General features: G+C 48.7%; 1 protein-coding gene across 3 annotated transcripts in view; it reads right to left on the reverse strand.

Moving 5' to 3' along the window:
- The window catches only part of TMC6 (transmembrane channel like 6), a 229636-nt gene that overhangs the window by 68152 nt on the left and 142341 nt on the right, over positions 1–19143 (reverse strand). For all 3 annotated transcript variants that reach the window (XM_078653859.1, XM_078653858.1, XM_078653860.1), the window contains exons 9-10: positions 17976–18230; positions 17689–17876 (exon numbers count right to left, since the gene is read on the reverse strand). In XM_078653859.1, the coding sequence (XP_078509985.1) occupies positions 17689–17876; positions 17976–18230 (443 nt within the window). The remainder of the gene's footprint in view (positions 1–17688; positions 17877–17975; positions 18231–19143) is intronic.

Here is a 19143-nt window from a genome sequence, read left to right on the forward strand (position 1 = left end):
CAGTGGTTGCTGCGGAACCCAGACTGGGACGAGTCCGTGATGTTGTTTTCTTCGAGGAAGCTGGTCAGCTGTTTGTTGACGGCCTTTTCGATGACCTTCACATGGAACAGGAGCAGGGAGATGGGTTGGAACTTCTTGAGGTCCTTGGGGTCCGCCTTGGGTTTCTTGAGTAAGATGTTGATCTCTGCGTGCTTCCAGTCTCCGCGAAAGTCGCTGTCTCGAAGGAGATGTTGATGGTTTTCCGGAGGTGGGGTGCGATGATGCTGCTGGCTTTGTTGAAGATGTGGTGTAGGCAGGGGTCTTCTGGGGATCCGGAGTGGACAGTGTTCATGAGCTTGATGGTGTCGTCGTCGTGGATGTGGGTCCAGGCCAGCAGGTGGTTGGTGCGGGTGGAGGTTGTGGGAGCAGGGGTTGTAGGAGAGTAGGGTCTGCTATCCTATGGTCACCCCATTTTTTTGCTTTTTGCTTCACTGGTTTTCGACTTAATGTGGCTGTGGGTCTGCTAATCAGACCCACAGCCCTGCTGTTCTCTCTCTAAATTCACAACATGTACTTTAGGTACATCACCCAATGGGATTGGGTCACCTTATGAGCCCCTGTACTATGTACTATAGGTACCCAGGGCATAGGTGCATCCAAGGCCTACCAGGGGCTGCAGCATATCTTTTGCCACCCCTGGCTGGCCATCCAAACTGACACAACTGGATGATCACTCAGCTGGGGCAAGGTCGTGTAATCACCCCTTGCTTAGATATAGTATACCTATGTCTAAACCTATATCTGGACAAATATGCACCTATAAGTCACTCCTATGGCAGGCTTTAACAATCCTGAAGGCAGAGTGCTTGGTTTTATGTGAGATGGTGCTCTAGCATGAGTTGAGCCTGTCTGCAGCTTTTGGAACCATGTCCTTATAGCTGTTCCAGGATATTGCCATACCATATACACTTAAGTGCATTATGAACCTCGCGGTTAAATGCTATATTTGGTTTGGCTTTATCAAAACATGTTATATAAGGTGTCATACGCTTTGGAATACTACCCCCTCGCCAATTCTGGCGACGGGGGTAGCATTCCACCCTTCTAGAGGGAGAAGACATGTTACTTTCCCTAAACCCGGTTAAAGTTAACCAGAGCCTCAGCATCACAAAATGGATGCTGCTGCCACAGACACAAGTCTGACCTCCTGCTCCTGGGAGCCCTTTCAGCGAGGGAGGCTTGGACAATAGGTTTCCTGTCACAGGGAGGTGCTAGCACTACCCCAGACAGGAGATAGTGGATTGGGGCAGGGAGGGCTGAATGAAACGAGACACTGCCTGGGGCACACAAGGTGTCCCATGCATAGTCCAGTTCAAACCGGTGCTGGGGCACTCCAGCCCCAGCTCTGGCGCGAAACTGGACAAAGGGAAAGGGGTGTAACCACCCCCTTCCTGGGTCCCACCCATAGGAGGGATCTAGCAGGTAATCCAGCCCCTTGATTTGGAATAAAGGTAGGAGCTGTGTCCCAAGACTTTAGATAATCCTGACTGAAACTCTGATACGAAACTCTGGATCCTTTGACATCCTACTCGACGTAGAAGACTGAAGAATCTCCCTTGTGGTCAAGGAGTGACCACCCTGTGCAAGCAGGCACCATCAAGCGTTCAACGGTTTGCTTTGTTGTTGCTCCCGCCAGAGCTTGAACGACAGAGACCGACAAGAACCAGACTTCCAGACATCCAACAGCCCGATCCACAGCCACAGCAAAGCTGAGACCCGTGGAGGCGACGTGAGACGTGGGACCGGCCATCTTGGAAAGCCAGCGAAGTGCTTTCTGTGCAGCTCCTGAGGCACTCTTGAAGCTGTGCATTGGGGATTGAGAAGCCCCAGCCCCGAGCATCCTTTGCACCGAAGATCACCTCTCCACACTCACCGAGTGCTGTGTGGGGCCCTCATTTTCCTGCTCGACGCGTCTGTCTGGTCACTTGCCCGTTGGCTAGTGGCCTCTGTTACGACGAACCTTCAAATTTTCAACGCTGGTCTGGTTGCTCCAGACTGGCCCTTGCTCCCCTGAAAAGGAGCAGCCCATCAGACCTTGCTGGTCTGATCCAGAAGCCATCTTCGATTCCTGCGTGGGTTGCATTTGCCAAGGCCTGTTGACTCCGAATCGAGATCCGACACCGCTGACAGCGAGAGTCTTCGTGGGACAGTCCATGCCCAGCACCTGGTCGTCGTCGACACCTCCTGGTCCGCGTGGCAGCGGAGACAAGCTTCACAACATCACCTGATCGCAACCCGACATCGCCTGGTTCCTTCCTGGTTCCTTCCTGGTCACTGTCTAGTGACCCAGACTCTGTCCCCTTTGCTTTCAGGTACTCTACATCTTTGATTCCCCCCTTGGATCCAACCGGACTCTTCTCTCCTGGTCGCCTGCAGCATCTTTTCTCCAAGGCTCCATAGAACTCCATGCCGAAACCCGACACACTTTGACACCTATGCACCCGCTTCCTGTGGGTGAGGTAACGCGAGTACTGCGGTGCTCCTGTAGAGATTTACATCCCTAGTGTCCTAGTTTTAAGTGGTTAAGTTCTAGTCCAGTCGGAAGACTTCCAAATCTGCAACTTTCTAACTTTACACACCCATTGACTTCTATTGGTGCACGCGTGTGCATTTAGACAGTGCACCCGCATCCTGTGGGCCTCCTACGTCCTAACTGCTGTTAATCCAGTGTAGCCCCAGCGATTCCCAAGGCCCTAGGCCTTACCATTGTTCGTGACGTGGTTCTTATACCACTATTCTAGTATATGGTTTTACGGGCCACCAGGGCCTATCCATATTTGTGCAACTTTTGTATGTTATATTAAGTTACTTGTTATATGCTTGTGCTCCTGTGCTCATAAATAGTTAAGGGGACCTATTTAGAAATAAATACATATATATTTTGAATATATAACCTGTGTGGTGTCCTTTCATTTGGTATTAAATGGTTTGCATATGGTAAAACAGCTGGCTTCACATGCCCTCTTGAGTTTAGCCTAAGACTGCTTTTGTCCATGCTACCACTAGGATAGCTGGTCTATAAGGTTGACTTTACAACCATCACCATAAGGGTTGTTTGGACTGGTGCAAGGTGCTCACTAGAATAGTGAACATCATATACCATGCCAACTTCTCACATTGGTGTGCAGCGATTGAGATTTGAGCTTGCTGTTGTTTTACCATTGTAATATTTGATATAATTTGAAAGATCACACTAGGTACCATAGGTACATATAACAAAGATTAAAATACTTCAGTTCTACTGAACTTAGTTGTTGTAGAGGAAAGGGCCTAGCACACCCTGACTACAACTCCTAGAGAGGTTCTAGTAGGTAAACACTCAGTGTGGGTAGGTGCATACACCACACCTCACTAGTCATGTCTGGCACAGGTGAACTCTCTGGTTCTCTACCTGTGGTAAGTGACCTTCCCAAGGCACCCTCCAGATATGAGATGCTCACTATCCGAGAGATGAGGTCATTGTGTACCTCCAGGAAGTTGAAACAGGGTTCCAACCCTACCATCCATCACCTGATTGAAGTCCTAGAGGCAGGTGATCTAGAGAAGGCCTCTAAACCAGGTCCCTTTGATAACTCAGGTGAAGGTGTCCCCTCCACAGAAGATGACCCCTTAACCCCAGAAGTAGAGGAGGAAGAGGAGGAAGAAGATTCTGATGGAGATGGTAGCCAGGTAGAAGTCAGGAGGCTTAACCAGACTAACCTAAGTTTACATGGGAATGGAGAAGGGTTTCACCTTTCCAGACCTAATAGTAGACTTCTCCCAGGCAATAGAAGGGAAAGATCTCCTTCCAGGGAGTCTCTCCTCTCTAATGCCTCAAGGGGTTCTCAAAGGGGAATGACTTCCCCCCAGAGAAGAGAACATGAGGCTAGGATGAGAGCTGTCCAACTTCAGATAGAGAAAGAGGAAACAGCCCTGGCCCAAGCTAAACTTGCTTTAGCAAGGGAGCAAAAATTAAGTGGATTAGATTCCACTGGTGGCAGCAATATCCCCAAGGATAAAGACAGGTCCTATGATCAAAGAAACCTGAGTAAGATTGTGCCTCCCTACAAAGATGGGGATGACATCCACAAGTGGATAACTGCTTTGGAGAGGGCCTGCATGGTACAGCAGTTTCCCCAGAGTCAGTGGGCAGCAATCTTATGCCTCTCCTTTTCAGAAAAAGGAAGAGACAAACTCCTCACTGTTAGTCATGAGGATGCTAAAAACTACACTGTCCTGAAGAGTGCTCTAATTGATGGGTTTGGCTTAACCACTGAACAGTACAGGTTGATGTTCAGAGATACCCAGAAGACACAGACTCAGGACTGGACTGACTTTGTTGATTGTGCCACTAAGGCTCTGGAAGGTTGGTTACTGGGAAGTAAAGTTAAGGACTATACAGGATTGTATAATTTAATAATGAGAGAACATCTCCTTAATAATTGTCAGAACCAGTTGTTGCACCAACACCTGAATGACTCAGAACTGACCTCTCCCCAAGAATTGGGAAAGAAGGCAGACAAATGGGTCAGAACCAGGATTAAGCAGAGACCCCAGAACCAAGGTGGTGACCAGAAAAAGGCAGACCAAAAGGGTGGAGATCAAACGCAAAAAGACCAGAAGTCTTCTTCAGGCCCCCAAAATACTTCTAAGGAGGGGGTGGGTCCCAAAACTCTAAGAAGAAGAAAGAAGGTCCAAAGAAACCTTGGTGTAACTACTGTAAAACTGCCTCTCACTGGTTTAGTGAGTGCACCAAGAAAGGTACAACCCCTACCACTGCAGCCCCTAAAGCACCTGTACCCCCTAGTACAGTCAGCAGTGGTAGTTCCCAACCCAAGGCTATAGTGGGGTTAACCATGGGTATTGAGGTGGATCCTGGCCTAGTCAGGATTCCTACTCGGGCTGTCTTGATCTGTGATGTGGACATGGCTATGTCCACTACTGTGAGTCCCAATACTTTGGGCAAGTACAGGCAGACACCTTTGATAAATGATAAAGTGGCTCAAGCTTACAGGGACACATGTGCCAGTGTCACTATGGTGACACCTAACTTTGTGCACCCTGGACAGATTGTACTGGGTGATAATTACCTAGTGACCAATGCTAGCAATGTCACTACTACACATAGTGTGGCAGTTGTTAATTTCTCCTGGGGAGGGGTAACTGGCCTCAAAAGAGTTGTGGTAAGTGCATACCTCCCAGTTGAATGTCTTTTGGGCAATGATCTAGAAAACTCAGTATGGTCAGAAGTGGAGTATAGGACTCATGCAGAGATGCTAGGTATTTCAGCACATGTCCTTGCTGTGACCAGGTCACAGGCCAAAAAGTGCTTACCTGAACCTGTGCTGGATCTTGAAACTATAGACCAGACACAACCCAAGAGAAAGAGCAAGAGGGTTAAGGCAGTGCCTTCCCCCCTGCCTCAGGTTGAGGATCAGCACTCCCAGGAGGATGATTCTGTGATCCAAGAGGGAACTGTCCTAGAAGAGCTTGAACCTGATCAGGTTGAGTTTCTTGGGACAGGGGGGCCCTCAAGGGCAGATCTGGGGCAGGCTCAGTTAACTTGTCCTTCTCTTGAACCCCTCAGACAGCAGGCTGCTGCTGAGGCTGCTGGGAATGCTCAAGGTACCCATAAAGTGTTTTGGGATGATGGGCTCCTTTATTCAGAGGCTAGAGACCTCAAGCCTGGTGCTTCCAGGAGGTTGGTTATACCTCTGCAATTTAGGGGCTTCCTTCTTACCTTGGCCCTTGATATTCCCTTAGCAGGACATCTAGGCCAGAACAAGACTTGGGACAGGCTTGTCCCTCACTTTCACTGGCCCCATATGTCAGAAGATGCCAAGGAGTTTTGTCGCTCCTGTGTTACCTGCCAAGCCACTGGCAAATCAGGTGGCACAACAAAGGCCCCCCTCATACCACTACCTGTGGTGGGGGTACCCTTTTGAGAGAGTGGGGATAGACATTGTTGGCCCAATGGACCCCCAAACAGCATCTGGGCACAGATTTATACTTGTGGTAGTGGATCATGCCACCAGGTATCCAGAAGCTATTCCCCTGAGGACCAAAACATCACCTGTTGTGACAAGGGCCCTACTTGGAGTTTTCTCCAGAGTTGGGTTTCCAAAGGAGGTTGTCTCTGACAGAGGTGCAAACTTCATGTCAGGATACTTGACTGCTATGTGGAAGGAGTGTGGTGTTAATTACAAATTCACTACACCCTACCATCCACAGTGCAATGGGCTTGTTGAAAGATTCAACAAGACCCTAAAAGGGATGATAAAAGGGTTACCTGAAAAGCTTAGGCGAAGATGGGACATCCTTTTACCCTGCCTTCTGTTTGCTTACAGGGAGGTCCCAAAAAAGGGGGTTGAGCTTTTGTTTGGGCATCCTGTAAGGGGACCCCTGTGTCTTGTGAGGGAAGGATGGGAGTTACCTCTCAAAAAGCCTAAACAAGATATAGTGGACTATGTATTTGGTCTCCGCTCCAGGATGGCTGAATACATGGAGAAGGCTTCCAAAAACCTTGAGGCCAGCCAAGAACTTCAGAAAGCTTGGCATGACCAAAAGGCTGTGCTGACTGAGTACCAGCCAGGGCAGAAGGTGTGGGTGTTGGAGCCAGTGGCCCCAGCAGCCCTCCAAGACAAATGGTCTGGACCCCACACCATAATTGAGAAAAAGGGAGAGGTCACCTACTTGGTGGACCTTGGCACCCCTAGGAGTCCCCACAGGGTGCTCCATGTCAACAGATTGAAGGCATATGTGGACAGGGCAGACATGGGCTTGCTCATGGCTACAGATGGGGAACAGGAGGAAGAGAGTGACCCTCTCCCAGACCTGTTGACTCAGAACCCTGATGATGGTTCAGTTGATGGAGTAGCCTTGGCAGGCAGCCTCACTGACCAGCAGCAAGGGGACTGCAGACAAGTTCTACAGGCCCATAGACATATGTTTTCATTAACATCTAGTCAGACTAACTGGTGCACCCATGAGGTGGACACTGGTGACAGTATGCCTGTGAAGAGTAAGATCTACAGGCAACCTGACCATATCAGGGACTGTATAAAGACTGAGGTGCAGAAAATGCTTGAACTTGGAGTAATTGAGCCATCAGAGAGCCCCTGGGCCAGCCCAGTAGTCCTTGTGCCAAAACCTCACACCAAAGATGGTAAGAGAGAGATGAGGTTCTGTGTGGACTATAGAGGTCTCAATGCTGTCACTAGGACAGATGCTCACCCCATTCCAAGAGCAGATGAGCTCATTGATAGATTGGCTTCTGCCAAGTTTCTGAGCACATTTGATTTGACAGCTGGCTATTGGCAAATCAGGTTAGCTGAGGATGCCAAGGCCAAAACTGCTTTCTCAAACCCAGGAGGTCATTATCAATTTGTGGTAATGCCCTTTGGTCTGAAGAATGCACCTGCCACTTTCCAAAGGTTGGTGAACCAAGTCCTTGCTGGGTTGGATGACTTTTGTGCAGCTTATCTGGATGATATTGCTGTCTTCAGCTCCACCTGGGAGGATCACCTGATCCACCTGAAGAAGGTTTTAGAGGCCCTGCAAAAGGCAGGCCTAACTATCAAGGCCACAAAGTGCCAGATAGGGCAGAGTAAGGTTGTGTACCTGGGCCACCTTGTAGGTGGGGGTCAGGTTCAACCACTGGAGAGTAAGATCCAGACCATACAGGACTGGGCTCCTCCAACCACCCAGACACAGGTCAGAGCTTTCTTGGGCCTGTCTGGGTACTACAGAGAATTTGTCAAGAATTATGGGTCCATTGTGACACCACTCAATGACTTGACTTCAAAGAAGATGCCAAAAAAGGTTCAGTGGACAGTTAGCTGTCAAAAGGCATTTGATGACCTGAAGAAGGCCATGTGCTCTGCACCTATCTTAAAGAGTCCTGACTACTCCAAAGAGTTTATTGTCCAAATAGATGCTTCTGGGTTGGGGGTGGGAGCTGTGGGAGCTGTGCTTTCACAACTTAATGTAGATGGTCAAGACCAGCCCATTGCTTTTATTAGCAGAAGGCTGACCCCTAGAGAAAAACGTTGGTCAGCTATTGAGAGGGAGGCCTTTGCTGTGGTTTGGGCCCTGAAGAAGTTGAGACCATACTTGTTTGGCACTCACTTCAAGATTCAGACCGACCATAAGCCCCTCTTGTGGCTAAATCAGATGAAGGGTGAAAATCCCAAACTGCTCAGGTGGTCCATTTCCCTACAGGGGATGGACTTTACAGTGGAGCACAGACCAGGGACTGACCATGGCAATGCAGATGGTCTCTTCAGGTATTTCCACTTAGAACATGAAGACTTATCTGGTCACGGTTAAGTTTAATGTCCCTGATTTTGGGGGGCGGGGGGTTATGTAGGAGAGTAGGGTCTGCTATCCTATGGTCACTACATTTATTTGCTTTTTGCTTCACTGGTTTTCGACTTAATTTGGCTGTGGGCCTGCTAATCAGACCCACAGCCCTGCTGTTCTCTCTCTAAATTCACAACATGTACTTTAGGTACATCACCCATTGGGATTGGGTCACCTTATGAGCCCCTGTACAGTGTACTATAGGTGCATCCAAGGCCTACCAGGGGCTGCAGCATATCTTTTGCCACCCCTGGCTGGCCATCCAAACCGACACAACTGGCTGATCACTCAGCTGGGGCAAAGTCGTGTAATCACCCCTTGCTTAGATATAGTATTCCTATGTCTAAACCTATATCTGGACACATATGCACCTATAAGTCACTCCTATGGCAGGCCTTAACAATCCTGAAGGCAGAGTGCTTGGTTTTATGTGAGATGGTGCTCTACCATGAGCTGAGCCTGTCTGCAACTTTCGGAACCATGTCCTTATAGCTGTTCCAGGATATTCCCATACCATATACACTTAAGTGCATTATGAACCTCGCGGTTAAATGCTATCTTTGGTTTGGCTTTATCAAAACATGTCGTGTAAGGTGTCATACACTTTGGAATATTCTGGCGACGGGGGTAGCATTCCACCCTTCTAGAGGGAGAAGACATGTTATTTTCCTTAAACCCGGTTAAAGTTAACCAGAGCCTCAGCATCACAAAATGGATGCTGCTGCCACATACACAAGTCTGACCTCCTGCTGCTGGGAGCCCTTCCAGCGAGGGAGGCTTGGACAATAGGTTTCCTGTCACAGGGAGGTGCTAGCACCACCCCAGACAGGAGATGGTTGATTGGGGCAGGGAGGGCTGAATGAAACGAGACACTGCCTGGGGCACACATTTTGTCCCGTGCATAGTCCAGTTCAAAACGGTGCTGGAGCACTCCAGCCCCAGCTCTGGCGCGAAACTGGACAAAGGGAAGGGGGTGTAACCACCCCCTTCCTGGGTCCCACCCATAGGAGGGACCTAGCAGGTAATCCAGCCCCTTGATTTGGAATAAAGGTAGGAGCTGTGTCCCAAGACTTTAGATAATCCTGACAAACTCTGATACGAAACTCGGGACCCTTCGACATCCTACTCAACGTAGAAGACTGAAGAATCTCCCTTGTGGTCAAGGAGTGACCACCCTGTGCAAGCAGGCACCATCAAGCGCTGAACGGTTTGCTTTGTTGTTGCTCCTGCTGGAGCACGAATGACAGAGACCAACAAGAACCGGACTTCCAGACATCCAACAGCCCGATCCACAGCCACAGCAAAGCTGAGACCCGTGGAGGCGACGTAAGATGTGGGACCGGCCATCTTGGAAAGCCAGCGAAGTGCTTTCTGTGCAGCTCCTGAGGCACCCTCGAAGCTGTGCATTGGGGATTGAGAATCCCCAGCCCCGAGCATCCTTTGCACCAAAAAGCACCTCTCCACCCTCACCGAGTGCTGCGTGGGGCCCTTTTGCATTTTCCTGCTCGACACGTCTGTCCGGTCACTTGCCCGTTGGCTAGTGGCCTCTGTGATGACGAACCTTCAAATTTTCAACGCTGGTCTGGTTGCTCCAGACTGGCCCTTGCTCCCCTGAAAAGGAGCAGCCCATCAGACTTTGCTGGTCTGATCCAGAAGCCATCTTCGATTCCTGCATGGGTTGCATTTGCCAAGGCCTGTTGACTATAAATCGAGATCCGACACCGCCGACAGCGAGAGCCTTTGTGGGACAGTCGGGGCCCAGTGCCTGGTCATCGTCGACATCTCCTGGTCAACGTGGCAGCGGAGACAAGCTTCACGACATCACCTGATCGTAACCCGAAATCGCCTGGTTCCTTTTTGGTTCCTTCCTGGTCACTGGCTAGTGACCCAGACTCTGTCCCCATTGCTTTCAGGTACTCTACATCTTCGATCCACCCTTGGATCCAACCGGACTCTTCTCTCCTGGTCGCCTGCAGCATCTTTTCTCCAAGGCTCCATAGAACTCCACGACGAAACCCGACACACTTTGACACCTATGCACCGCTTCCTGTGGGTGAGGTAACGCGAGTACTGCGGTGCTCCTGTAGAGATTTACATCCCTAGTGTCCTAGTTTTAAGTGGTTAAGTTCTAGTCCAGTCGGAAGACTTCCAAATCTGCAACTTTCTAACTTTACGCACCCATTGACTTCTATTGGTGCACTTGTGTGCATTTAGACACTGCACCCGCATCCTGTGGGCCTCCTACGTCCTAACTGCTGTTAGTCCAGTGTAGCCCCAGCGATTACCAAGGCCCTAGGCCTTACCATTGTTCGTGTCGTGGTTCTTATACCACTATTTTAGTATATGGTTTTACGGGCCACCAGGGCCTATCCATATTTGTGCAACTTTTGTATGTTATATTAAGTTACTTGTTATACGCTTGTGCTCCTGTGCTCATAAAGAGTTAAGGGGATCTATTTAGAAATAAATACATATATATTTTGAATATATAACCTGTGTGGTGTCCTATCATTTGGTATTAAAAGGTTTGCATATGGTAAAACAGCTGGCTTCACATGCCCTCTTCAGTTTAGCCTAAGACTGCTTTTGTCCATGCTACCACTAGGATAGCTGGTCTATAAGGTTGACTTTACAACCATCACCATAAGGGTTGTTTGGACTGGTGCAAGGTGCTCACTAGAAAAGTGAACATCATATCCCAGGCCAACTTCCACAGGGGTCACATCGGTTGCTGAAGTGGCAGCGGCGTTGAAGCTGCTGTGGATGTCTGTGATCTTGCGAAGGAAGGTGGCCAGCAAGTCGCACAGGTCTTGAGATGGTGGGATGTCGTTGGTGTTGGAGCTGGGGTTGGAGAGTTCCTTCACGATGCTAAAGAGCTCTTTGCGGTTGTGTGCGTTGTTGTCTAGGTGGTCTTTGTAGGAGGTCCTTTTGGCGGATCTGATTAGGTGGTGGTGTCTGCGGGTGGCGTTCTTGAGAGCTGTGTGGCTTTCTGGTGTTTGTTCGCTGGTTCAGTTCTTTTTGAGTTTTCGGCAGGTTCGTTTGGAGGCCTGGAGGTCTTCGGAGAACCTGGCTCTCTTGCTGGTGTGGGTCTTGGGGGGTTTCTTGAGTGGGGCGAGGGTATTGGCCCAGTCGTTTATCCACTGTCTGAGGCTGCGGGCTGCAGCGTCGGTCGGGTCTGCGGGCGGGCTCTGGGCGAGGGCGGAGGTAAGCTGGTCCTTGGTGACCTTGCTCCAGTCACGGCGAGGCATCTGTTGGGTGTGGTGGAGTGTGGTGGGTTTCCGGAAGGTGAAGTGGATCCAGTGGAGTTCGGTGGTGTGGTTGAAGGAGATGTGGGCGCTTGCTGAGAAGATGGGGTAAAGCGTGTGGCCGGCAGAGTGGGTGGGTGTTGTGATGAGTTGTGTGAGTCCGAGGTTGGCGAGGTTGTCGATCAGGGTGGTGGAGTTGGTGTCGTTGTTGTTCTCAAGGTGGAAGTTCAGGTCCCCGAGGAGGATGTAGTCTGTGGAGGCAAGGGCATGTGTGCTGATTTAGTCGGCGATGGAGTTGCTGAACTGCAGTTGGGGTGTAGACGAGGGTGCCTCTGAGGGTGGTGTAGGGGTCGGTGTGGATCTGGAAGTGAAGATGTTCGGCGGTGCTGAGGGTGTCGTCGGTGTTGGTTGAGACTTTGAGGTTGTTCCTGTGGACCATGGCGATTCCTCCTCCTACTCGGTTGGTGCGGTTCTTGCAAGTGATCTTATAGCCTTCTGGGATGGGTACGGCGATGTCGGGTGCCGAGGAGGGGTTCAGCCAGGTCTCCGTCAGGAAGGCCACGTCTGGGGCGTTGGTGTTGAGTAGGTCCAAGAGTTCGACGGCGTGTTTGCGGGCGGAGCGGGTGTTGAGCAGGATGCATCTGAGGAAGTTGAGTTCTTCGGTGGGCGGGTTGGAGGGCCGGATGCTGGTGAAGCTGTAGTTCCGGCAGGAGATGGGTCCTTGGGTGCGCTTCGGGTGGCCAGGCAGCAGGTGCGTGATCGTCCAGTGTTGAGTGCGTGGAGGGTGTTGGAGTCATAGAGGAGGCAGGCGTCGTGGTGTTTGCGGGGGCCAGGGGTCCTGGTGCTCGGCGCGGTCCCGGCGCGGACGGGCACAGACGGGCACAGACGGGCGCAGACGGGCTTGCCATCGGCGCACCAGCGGTGTGGCCTCCATATGTGGGGCTGAGGGAGGGAGGAGCAGCTGGGAGGCGGGAGCAGGGCGGCGAATGGGAAGCACGGGGGCGGGCCGCAGGGGACGCAGCGGTGGGAGATATGAGGGGGGACCGGGCAGGGGTCACAGAATGCAGAAGGGGACACTGGGTAACAAGGGGGCACAAGGGGGAAGGATTTCAGTGCTGGAGACGGTCAGGGACACAAAAAATACAGTGAAAAAAAGAAAAAAGACAGGGGTTAGTGCAGTAGATCAGAATGCTGCCGAGCTAAACCAAGTGAGCGGCAGCAGCAGCGGTCTTCAGGGCACACAGGGGGTGGGCGTGGCGGTGAGGGGAGCGACCTGCCTGGTGACAGGGTCAAGGGTCGCTCTCTCTACTGCTGCGCGGCCTCCATATGTCGGGCTGAGGGAGGGAGGAGCAGCTGGGAGGCGGGAATGGGGCGGCGAATGGGAAGCTGGGGGGCGGGGCCGCAGGAGATACAGCGGTGGGAGATACAGAGGGGAGAGCGAGCGGGGGGTCACACAATGCAGAAGGGGACACTGGGCAACAAGAGGGCAAAGGGGGAAGGATGTCAGTGCTGGAGACGGTCAAGGACACAAAAAATACAGTGAAAAAAAGACAGGGGTTAGTGCAGCAGATCGGAATGCTGGCGAGCTAAACCAAGTGAGCGGCAGCAGCAGCGCTCTTCAGGGCACACAGGGGTCGGCGTGGCGGTGAGCGGAGCGACCTGCCTGGTGACAGGGTCAAGGGTCGCGATACTTGCATTTCTTTGTGAAAGGAGTTCAGAATGCTGGTGCACTCACTACACACGCACCATGCTCATTTGCAAGCCTTACACTACATCTGTCTAGCTTCCCTTATTCTATGTTTTAGAAAGAGTGCCTGCAATTCCACTTAGTATACTTACTGCTTGTGAGAGGAGTTTAGAATGCTGGTGCACTCACTGCACACTCACCATGATTACATGCAAGGATTGCACTTCATCTGTCTTAGCTTAACTTTTTCCTTCTTTCAGACAAGGGTAGTTGCTTTTACACTTGCTATACTTCTGTTTGTGAGAGGAATTTAGAATGTTGGTGCACTCACTGCACACGCACCATGCTCGTGTGCAAGGATTGCACTTCATCTGTCTTAGCTTCACTTTTTTCTTCTTTCAGACAAGGGTAGAGGGCATGTGGAGAATGTGCTGAGAAGGCCCCCTGGGACTCCAACATCTCACAGATATTGATAGGCCCAGGCATAATTAGGACCCCTCCCGAAGAGCGGGTGGGGGAGGGGCTGGAACTGGAAAAACCAATTACTTTGGAAGCCCTAAATTGTGGGTCAGGGTGTGGCAGATAAAAGGGGTGGAGCCACGAGGAGTGGAACTTGAAAGCAGAGTTGGACCATCAACTTATACCTTTATTTAAAAATCGAAAGCTGCATAGGAATTGGCAACAAGGACAAATGTGTCAGTAAATCTGCTGCAGCTTACTTAATTGGTTACAAAGAGGCTGCATTTTAAAATACCGTACAGGGTTAAGACACCTGCTGCAATTTTTCAGAGATTAATTTAGCTGTAGAATCACTCTGGTGGTTAATGCAGCTCTGGGAGAGTTGTCCAAACACAGTTTTGACTAAAAAAAAGGAGCATAGAGGATTAGCACACCTGCTGCAAAGCACATCCTGTACCATGTATTTTATGAAGGTAGGTAAGTGGACTACTACTTTTGACACAGACATTATTTTATTACTTCCAGCTCATCTGGAGCAAATGGAATCAGAAGCGCATATTCCATTGAAAGGGAAAGCACGTTTGCCGTGGTCATTTCGGACCAGAGATTGTCCTTTAGTATTCACGCACACAAAAGCGTCGAAATGCAACTGTTGGAAGCTAAACTAACAAGCAAAATGGTGGCAGCAGCTGCGGATAAGCCCCGTCCTTTTCAGACTGGTGGGGCGTGTTTTTGTTGAGTGACTGAAGACGTCACGAGAGAAAGGACAGCAAAATACACGCCCCTCAATCCGAAACGGACGGGGCTTAGCTTCAAAAAATGACGTCAAAGAAACATCTTCTCCAATGGCTGGCCGCCGTTTGGGGAGCTAGCCAATGGAGAAGAGGGGTCGGTTTAAGCCTCGCTACTCTGAGACATAAGATCTCGCCAGCGAGACTGCGCATGCGCAGCCTACGCTAGCCGAGACCTAAAGACAACCGTTTCCGACGGTTAATCGATAGTTAAAATGCTTCAACTGGAGAGCCATTTAGTGAGTGTGCTGTGAAACCAGACACCTAAAGAAGGTTTCCTGCCAGGATGCCTGCTTGCCTGAAAGAAATACAGATGAGCGATACGAGGTGTTGAAGGCGAGTAACGAGCGAGAAACAGAGAAAGCCTGAGCTAAGTCACGCAGGCTGGAACAGAAATTGTGTTGAAATGTGTGGAAGAATAGGAATGTTTAAATTATCACATTTCGTGGGTTTTGATGTTAAACAAAGGAGGTAGGCTAGACTGTTGGGTAGGGCAATATCAGGCGTTTAGATGGATTAGAGTCAAGTGTTGGTACAACTGTAAAGAACCAGTATGTGCAGGCAGATCCGAAGGTTCTTGTTTCTTGTGAGCTACGCGTGTTTACAAATAACAAAACCTTTTCCACAAAACTTAAGCAAGAGTCCGACATTTCCCAAGGTGGTAAATTAGTTTTCTGAATTAGGCATGTGAAGTGTTTAAAAGGAAGCAACTTAGGAGGATAAAAGACACAAACAAATACCCAGAGAAGTGTCCAAACACCTGGTATTATGCACTACAGATTGCTGCTGTAAACTGTCACTAACATGGCAGGCACATTACGAATTCGTCTTCTGACTTTCTTGTATCGGTTTTTTATCAATGGATCAGTAGCACTGATGCGTTTTATGGGAGCAGACAGTAAAATGTTGGGGTACTTTAGTATCATATTCAAATACATTTTTCACAAAATGTTATCAATGTACTGAAAGACCCTACTAGAAAAGGTGGTTCTGAATGGACAACTGAGCTCTGTAGTGCATGCTTTTAATTGTAATTGTATTTGCATAGTGCTTACCATCTCTGAGGACATGTTAAAGGGACAGCTATGTAAAACAATTGCATTAGGTATTGTCTGGGTATTACTAAAATCTGTATTTTGAAAGCACACTTTTATCGTAAAACTCAGATTTTTGTTCTCACTATCCCGGGGAGAATGCTACTTGTGCAATGCATTTGGCTTGCCAAGTCTCCTTTTGTACATTTCACGCTCCAAGATACTCCTTGGTCGATCTGTCAAGCTTTAGTGTAAGCAGTGGTTGTTGCCAAGATACGTCACCCACGCGGCTCAAAGTACAGACCCAAGTAAAATGGTTCATATTTCCATAGAAGAAAGAACAGGAGTTTCAAATTAAGAGAGTGAAATAAAGCATATAGCTATAGCTCACACATGGGACTAAAAAGCAGTATATTTTCCTCCATTTAGCTGCATGCAAGTCTATGCGGCTGCGCCCCGCAGACTCCACAATCTCTAGATCCTCTTTCCAAATGCTATTGGTTGCTCAGAAGTGCCTACACCCGTGCCTGAAGGGCCAGGCAGGAATATGCAAGAGACATGTCCAGCATGACCTTTCGCATAGTTCTCACCACAGCTATAGTCCAGCATAAGATAACCTATTGGGTCCACCTCGATCACACACAAAATGGATGTAATTGGTCTAAAAACGTTGCTTGTGGTCGACAGAAATGGAGATACAGCATGAATGGAACAAGTGGAACATGAATTTTGCTTAATTAATTTTGATCATTTAAAAAAAAATTATATTTTTATAAATGTTGACTGTTGCTTTTCTTTCTGAATAGAACAGACCTGGAAACAAACAAATCATGGGAGAATTTACAGGCACATGCATCAAAAGAAAAACCGGTCGCAAACGGGCAGATTCTCAGAATCTGCCCCTTAGCGACCGGTATTTTTGCATTTGGGATGCATCATCCTAAATGCAAAAATCGCAATTAAAGCAATCTCTAAATTGCGATTACTTAAATTGCGATTGCATTTAAGGAATCTCAAATTGAGATTCCTTAAATGCAATGTATTAAAAGTAAAAAAATTCGCGATTTCGCTAATAGGGGTCGCAGATTATCATAAAGTTGAACTTCATGGTAATTAGCAAAAACTTTGAAAAATGCACTTCATTGCATTTTTCAAAGTTCCATTTTACACACACACATGCCCTTGGGGCATGTGTGTGTGCAAGATGTACTCATATGTAGATTTCAGGGGTGCAACAGGGTGTCCTTTTGACACCCTGGCACCATTGAAATTGCATTCTCAATTAGTGATTCTCTAATTGAGAATCGCAAATTGAGAATGTCTTCCCATTCATTCCTATGGGCCTCAAGGCCCATAGGAATAAATGGGGAGGTATTCCTTAATTGCGAGTCGCAATTTGCGAGTCGCAATTAAGGAATGTTTAGAAATCGCTATTTTTTAAACGATTTCTACACGCATAGGCTTTTGCGAGTCCTTAATTGCGATTCCTTAAAAATCGCAATTAAGGACTCGCAAAAGCATGGCTTGATGCATGTGCCAGATAGTCTTTTCTCACAGACCGCAAACGGAAAAAGGGTACCTATTCTATTTTTGTTTGTTCCTATCATTTGAGATTGAAATAGGTCTCTTAACATTTTCAATAGAGGTTCTTTTTAGCTCCTCCTTTCCTGTCAGCCAAGCATGTTGACACAAAGCGGTTTTCTTTAATTCCACATTTGGTTATGCAGGGGTTTAGGAACATGCTCTCTATGTTAAGCCTCTTTACAGATTTCCAGATAATGTGGTGGTGTTGGATTAATTCTCATTTTTTCCAAACATGTATAATTTCAATTGGCATAAAAATTTAAAATATTCGTCCTGAACATCATTCCAGGGGGCAACAGATGGCAGACTTCCTCCTAAGAGAGTGTTCAGTTTTAGGTGGATCACTAAATATTACAGATAAATCCCCACAGAAATTTTGGTAGGAGGTCTGGCTTGGGTATAGGGGAAGAGGCCATATCCGAGACAGTTAAAATATGTAGTCAGAGTTTTGTTTTATTGGTGTGTGCATGCATATTTCTGGTCCCCTCTGTGCTTTGTGGTGTTCTTACCTGTACACTAGGATAATGCAGGTGATGAAGAACGATACTCCGATAGTGAAGGCGTATGCGAGAGGCATGTTGTAGAGTAGTTGGCTGTTTTTCTCGCAGTTGCTGCTGTTCGGTTGGAGGACACACGCTTCATTAAAGGTAAAGTTGCTGTAATAGCCATAGTACATCAAGGTGTGCGTGAAATAACCCTGCGGTGAAGGAGCGGTATGTGAGCGCGTTCAAGAATTGGACACAAAACAATCTAGGTAATCATGATGACACAAGAGGCAAAGATCCAAAGTACTCACCGCCCCAGTCAGGAGCTCCAGCCCAGCAAAGTCCCTGCTGTTTGGGGTGCTTGGAGGGTGCACTGCCTGTGGGACTACAATGAAGACCAGGCAGATGAGGAAGAGGAATATGTTGAACAAGAGCAGAGTCTTAAGGAAGAGGAAGTAGGAGAGGACGCTGGAGCCAAAGCGACCACTGATCTGCTTCAAGGAGTAATACCAGGGCAGCAGGGAATGAGCAAAGGAGATAATCCCAATCCAGGCACTCCGGGCACCCTGAGAGAAGAGACAGCCAAAGTGAGACTAGATCCGAACCAACTCTACTTACACACGCCCCCGGAACCCAACACATCCTGTTGCAAACAACCTATGGTTTTCACTCGAAGAGCAGTCCAAACTTTTACTAAGCCCGTAGACTACACATATATCCTTCACAAGCATCATGCCCCCTGACCCCCCTGTAGCTCCTACCCAGCTGCCCTTTGCTAACATCCTTAGAAAAGTCACGTCAGTATCCCCCACATTGACCCTCTACATAACCTTCCTACTTCCCTTAATTCACAGAGCGATCCTGGTCCAAATGACCTAATGAAGTTCACCCCTCACGGTCATACATACTCTCATTCAAAGTTTCTACTCTCACCACTGAGCCCAGGCAGGTTCATATGTACCACTCTGCCATCCAGCTCCCATGCATGATCTCAAATCTTACCAGACTACACATGCTGACCTCATCCATGTCCTATTCTCACCTGTTACAAAGCTCCTCACCCAGGGCTCTCGGTTTCATCCACTCTTCCTTCCACTTCTATATGTCACACTTTTAGTGAGGGGTACACATCAGTGCATGCATACAGGTTTCCAGAGAAAGAGCCTAGCTCCTCACACAGGAATATGTCAATTGGAAGGAGAGACCTACATGAGATGTGGGTGGGTGAAGGAATAAGGTCAATGGGTAAGGTGGTCCAAATCTGGCCATATGGTGGGAAAGGCAGACACCAAAGAGAAGGATCAGGTTCATACTACAGGGATGGTTTGCCACATGGTATTTACAACTGTGTGTAGGGGGGTCGGTAAAGGGCTGCATAGGGTAGTCCATCTATTCCCATGGTACGTGGGGGAGGTATAAAGTGGGGTGGGGGTTCATCCTTTCAACAGGTGTGTCTGGGGCTGGATTTCATAGATTGGG

Source organism: Lissotriton helveticus, chromosome 7 (assembly GCF_964261635.1).
Source record: "Lissotriton helveticus chromosome 7, aLisHel1.1, whole genome shotgun sequence".
In the NCBI taxonomy this organism is placed as follows: domain Eukaryota; kingdom Metazoa; phylum Chordata; class Amphibia; order Caudata; family Salamandridae; genus Lissotriton; species Lissotriton helveticus.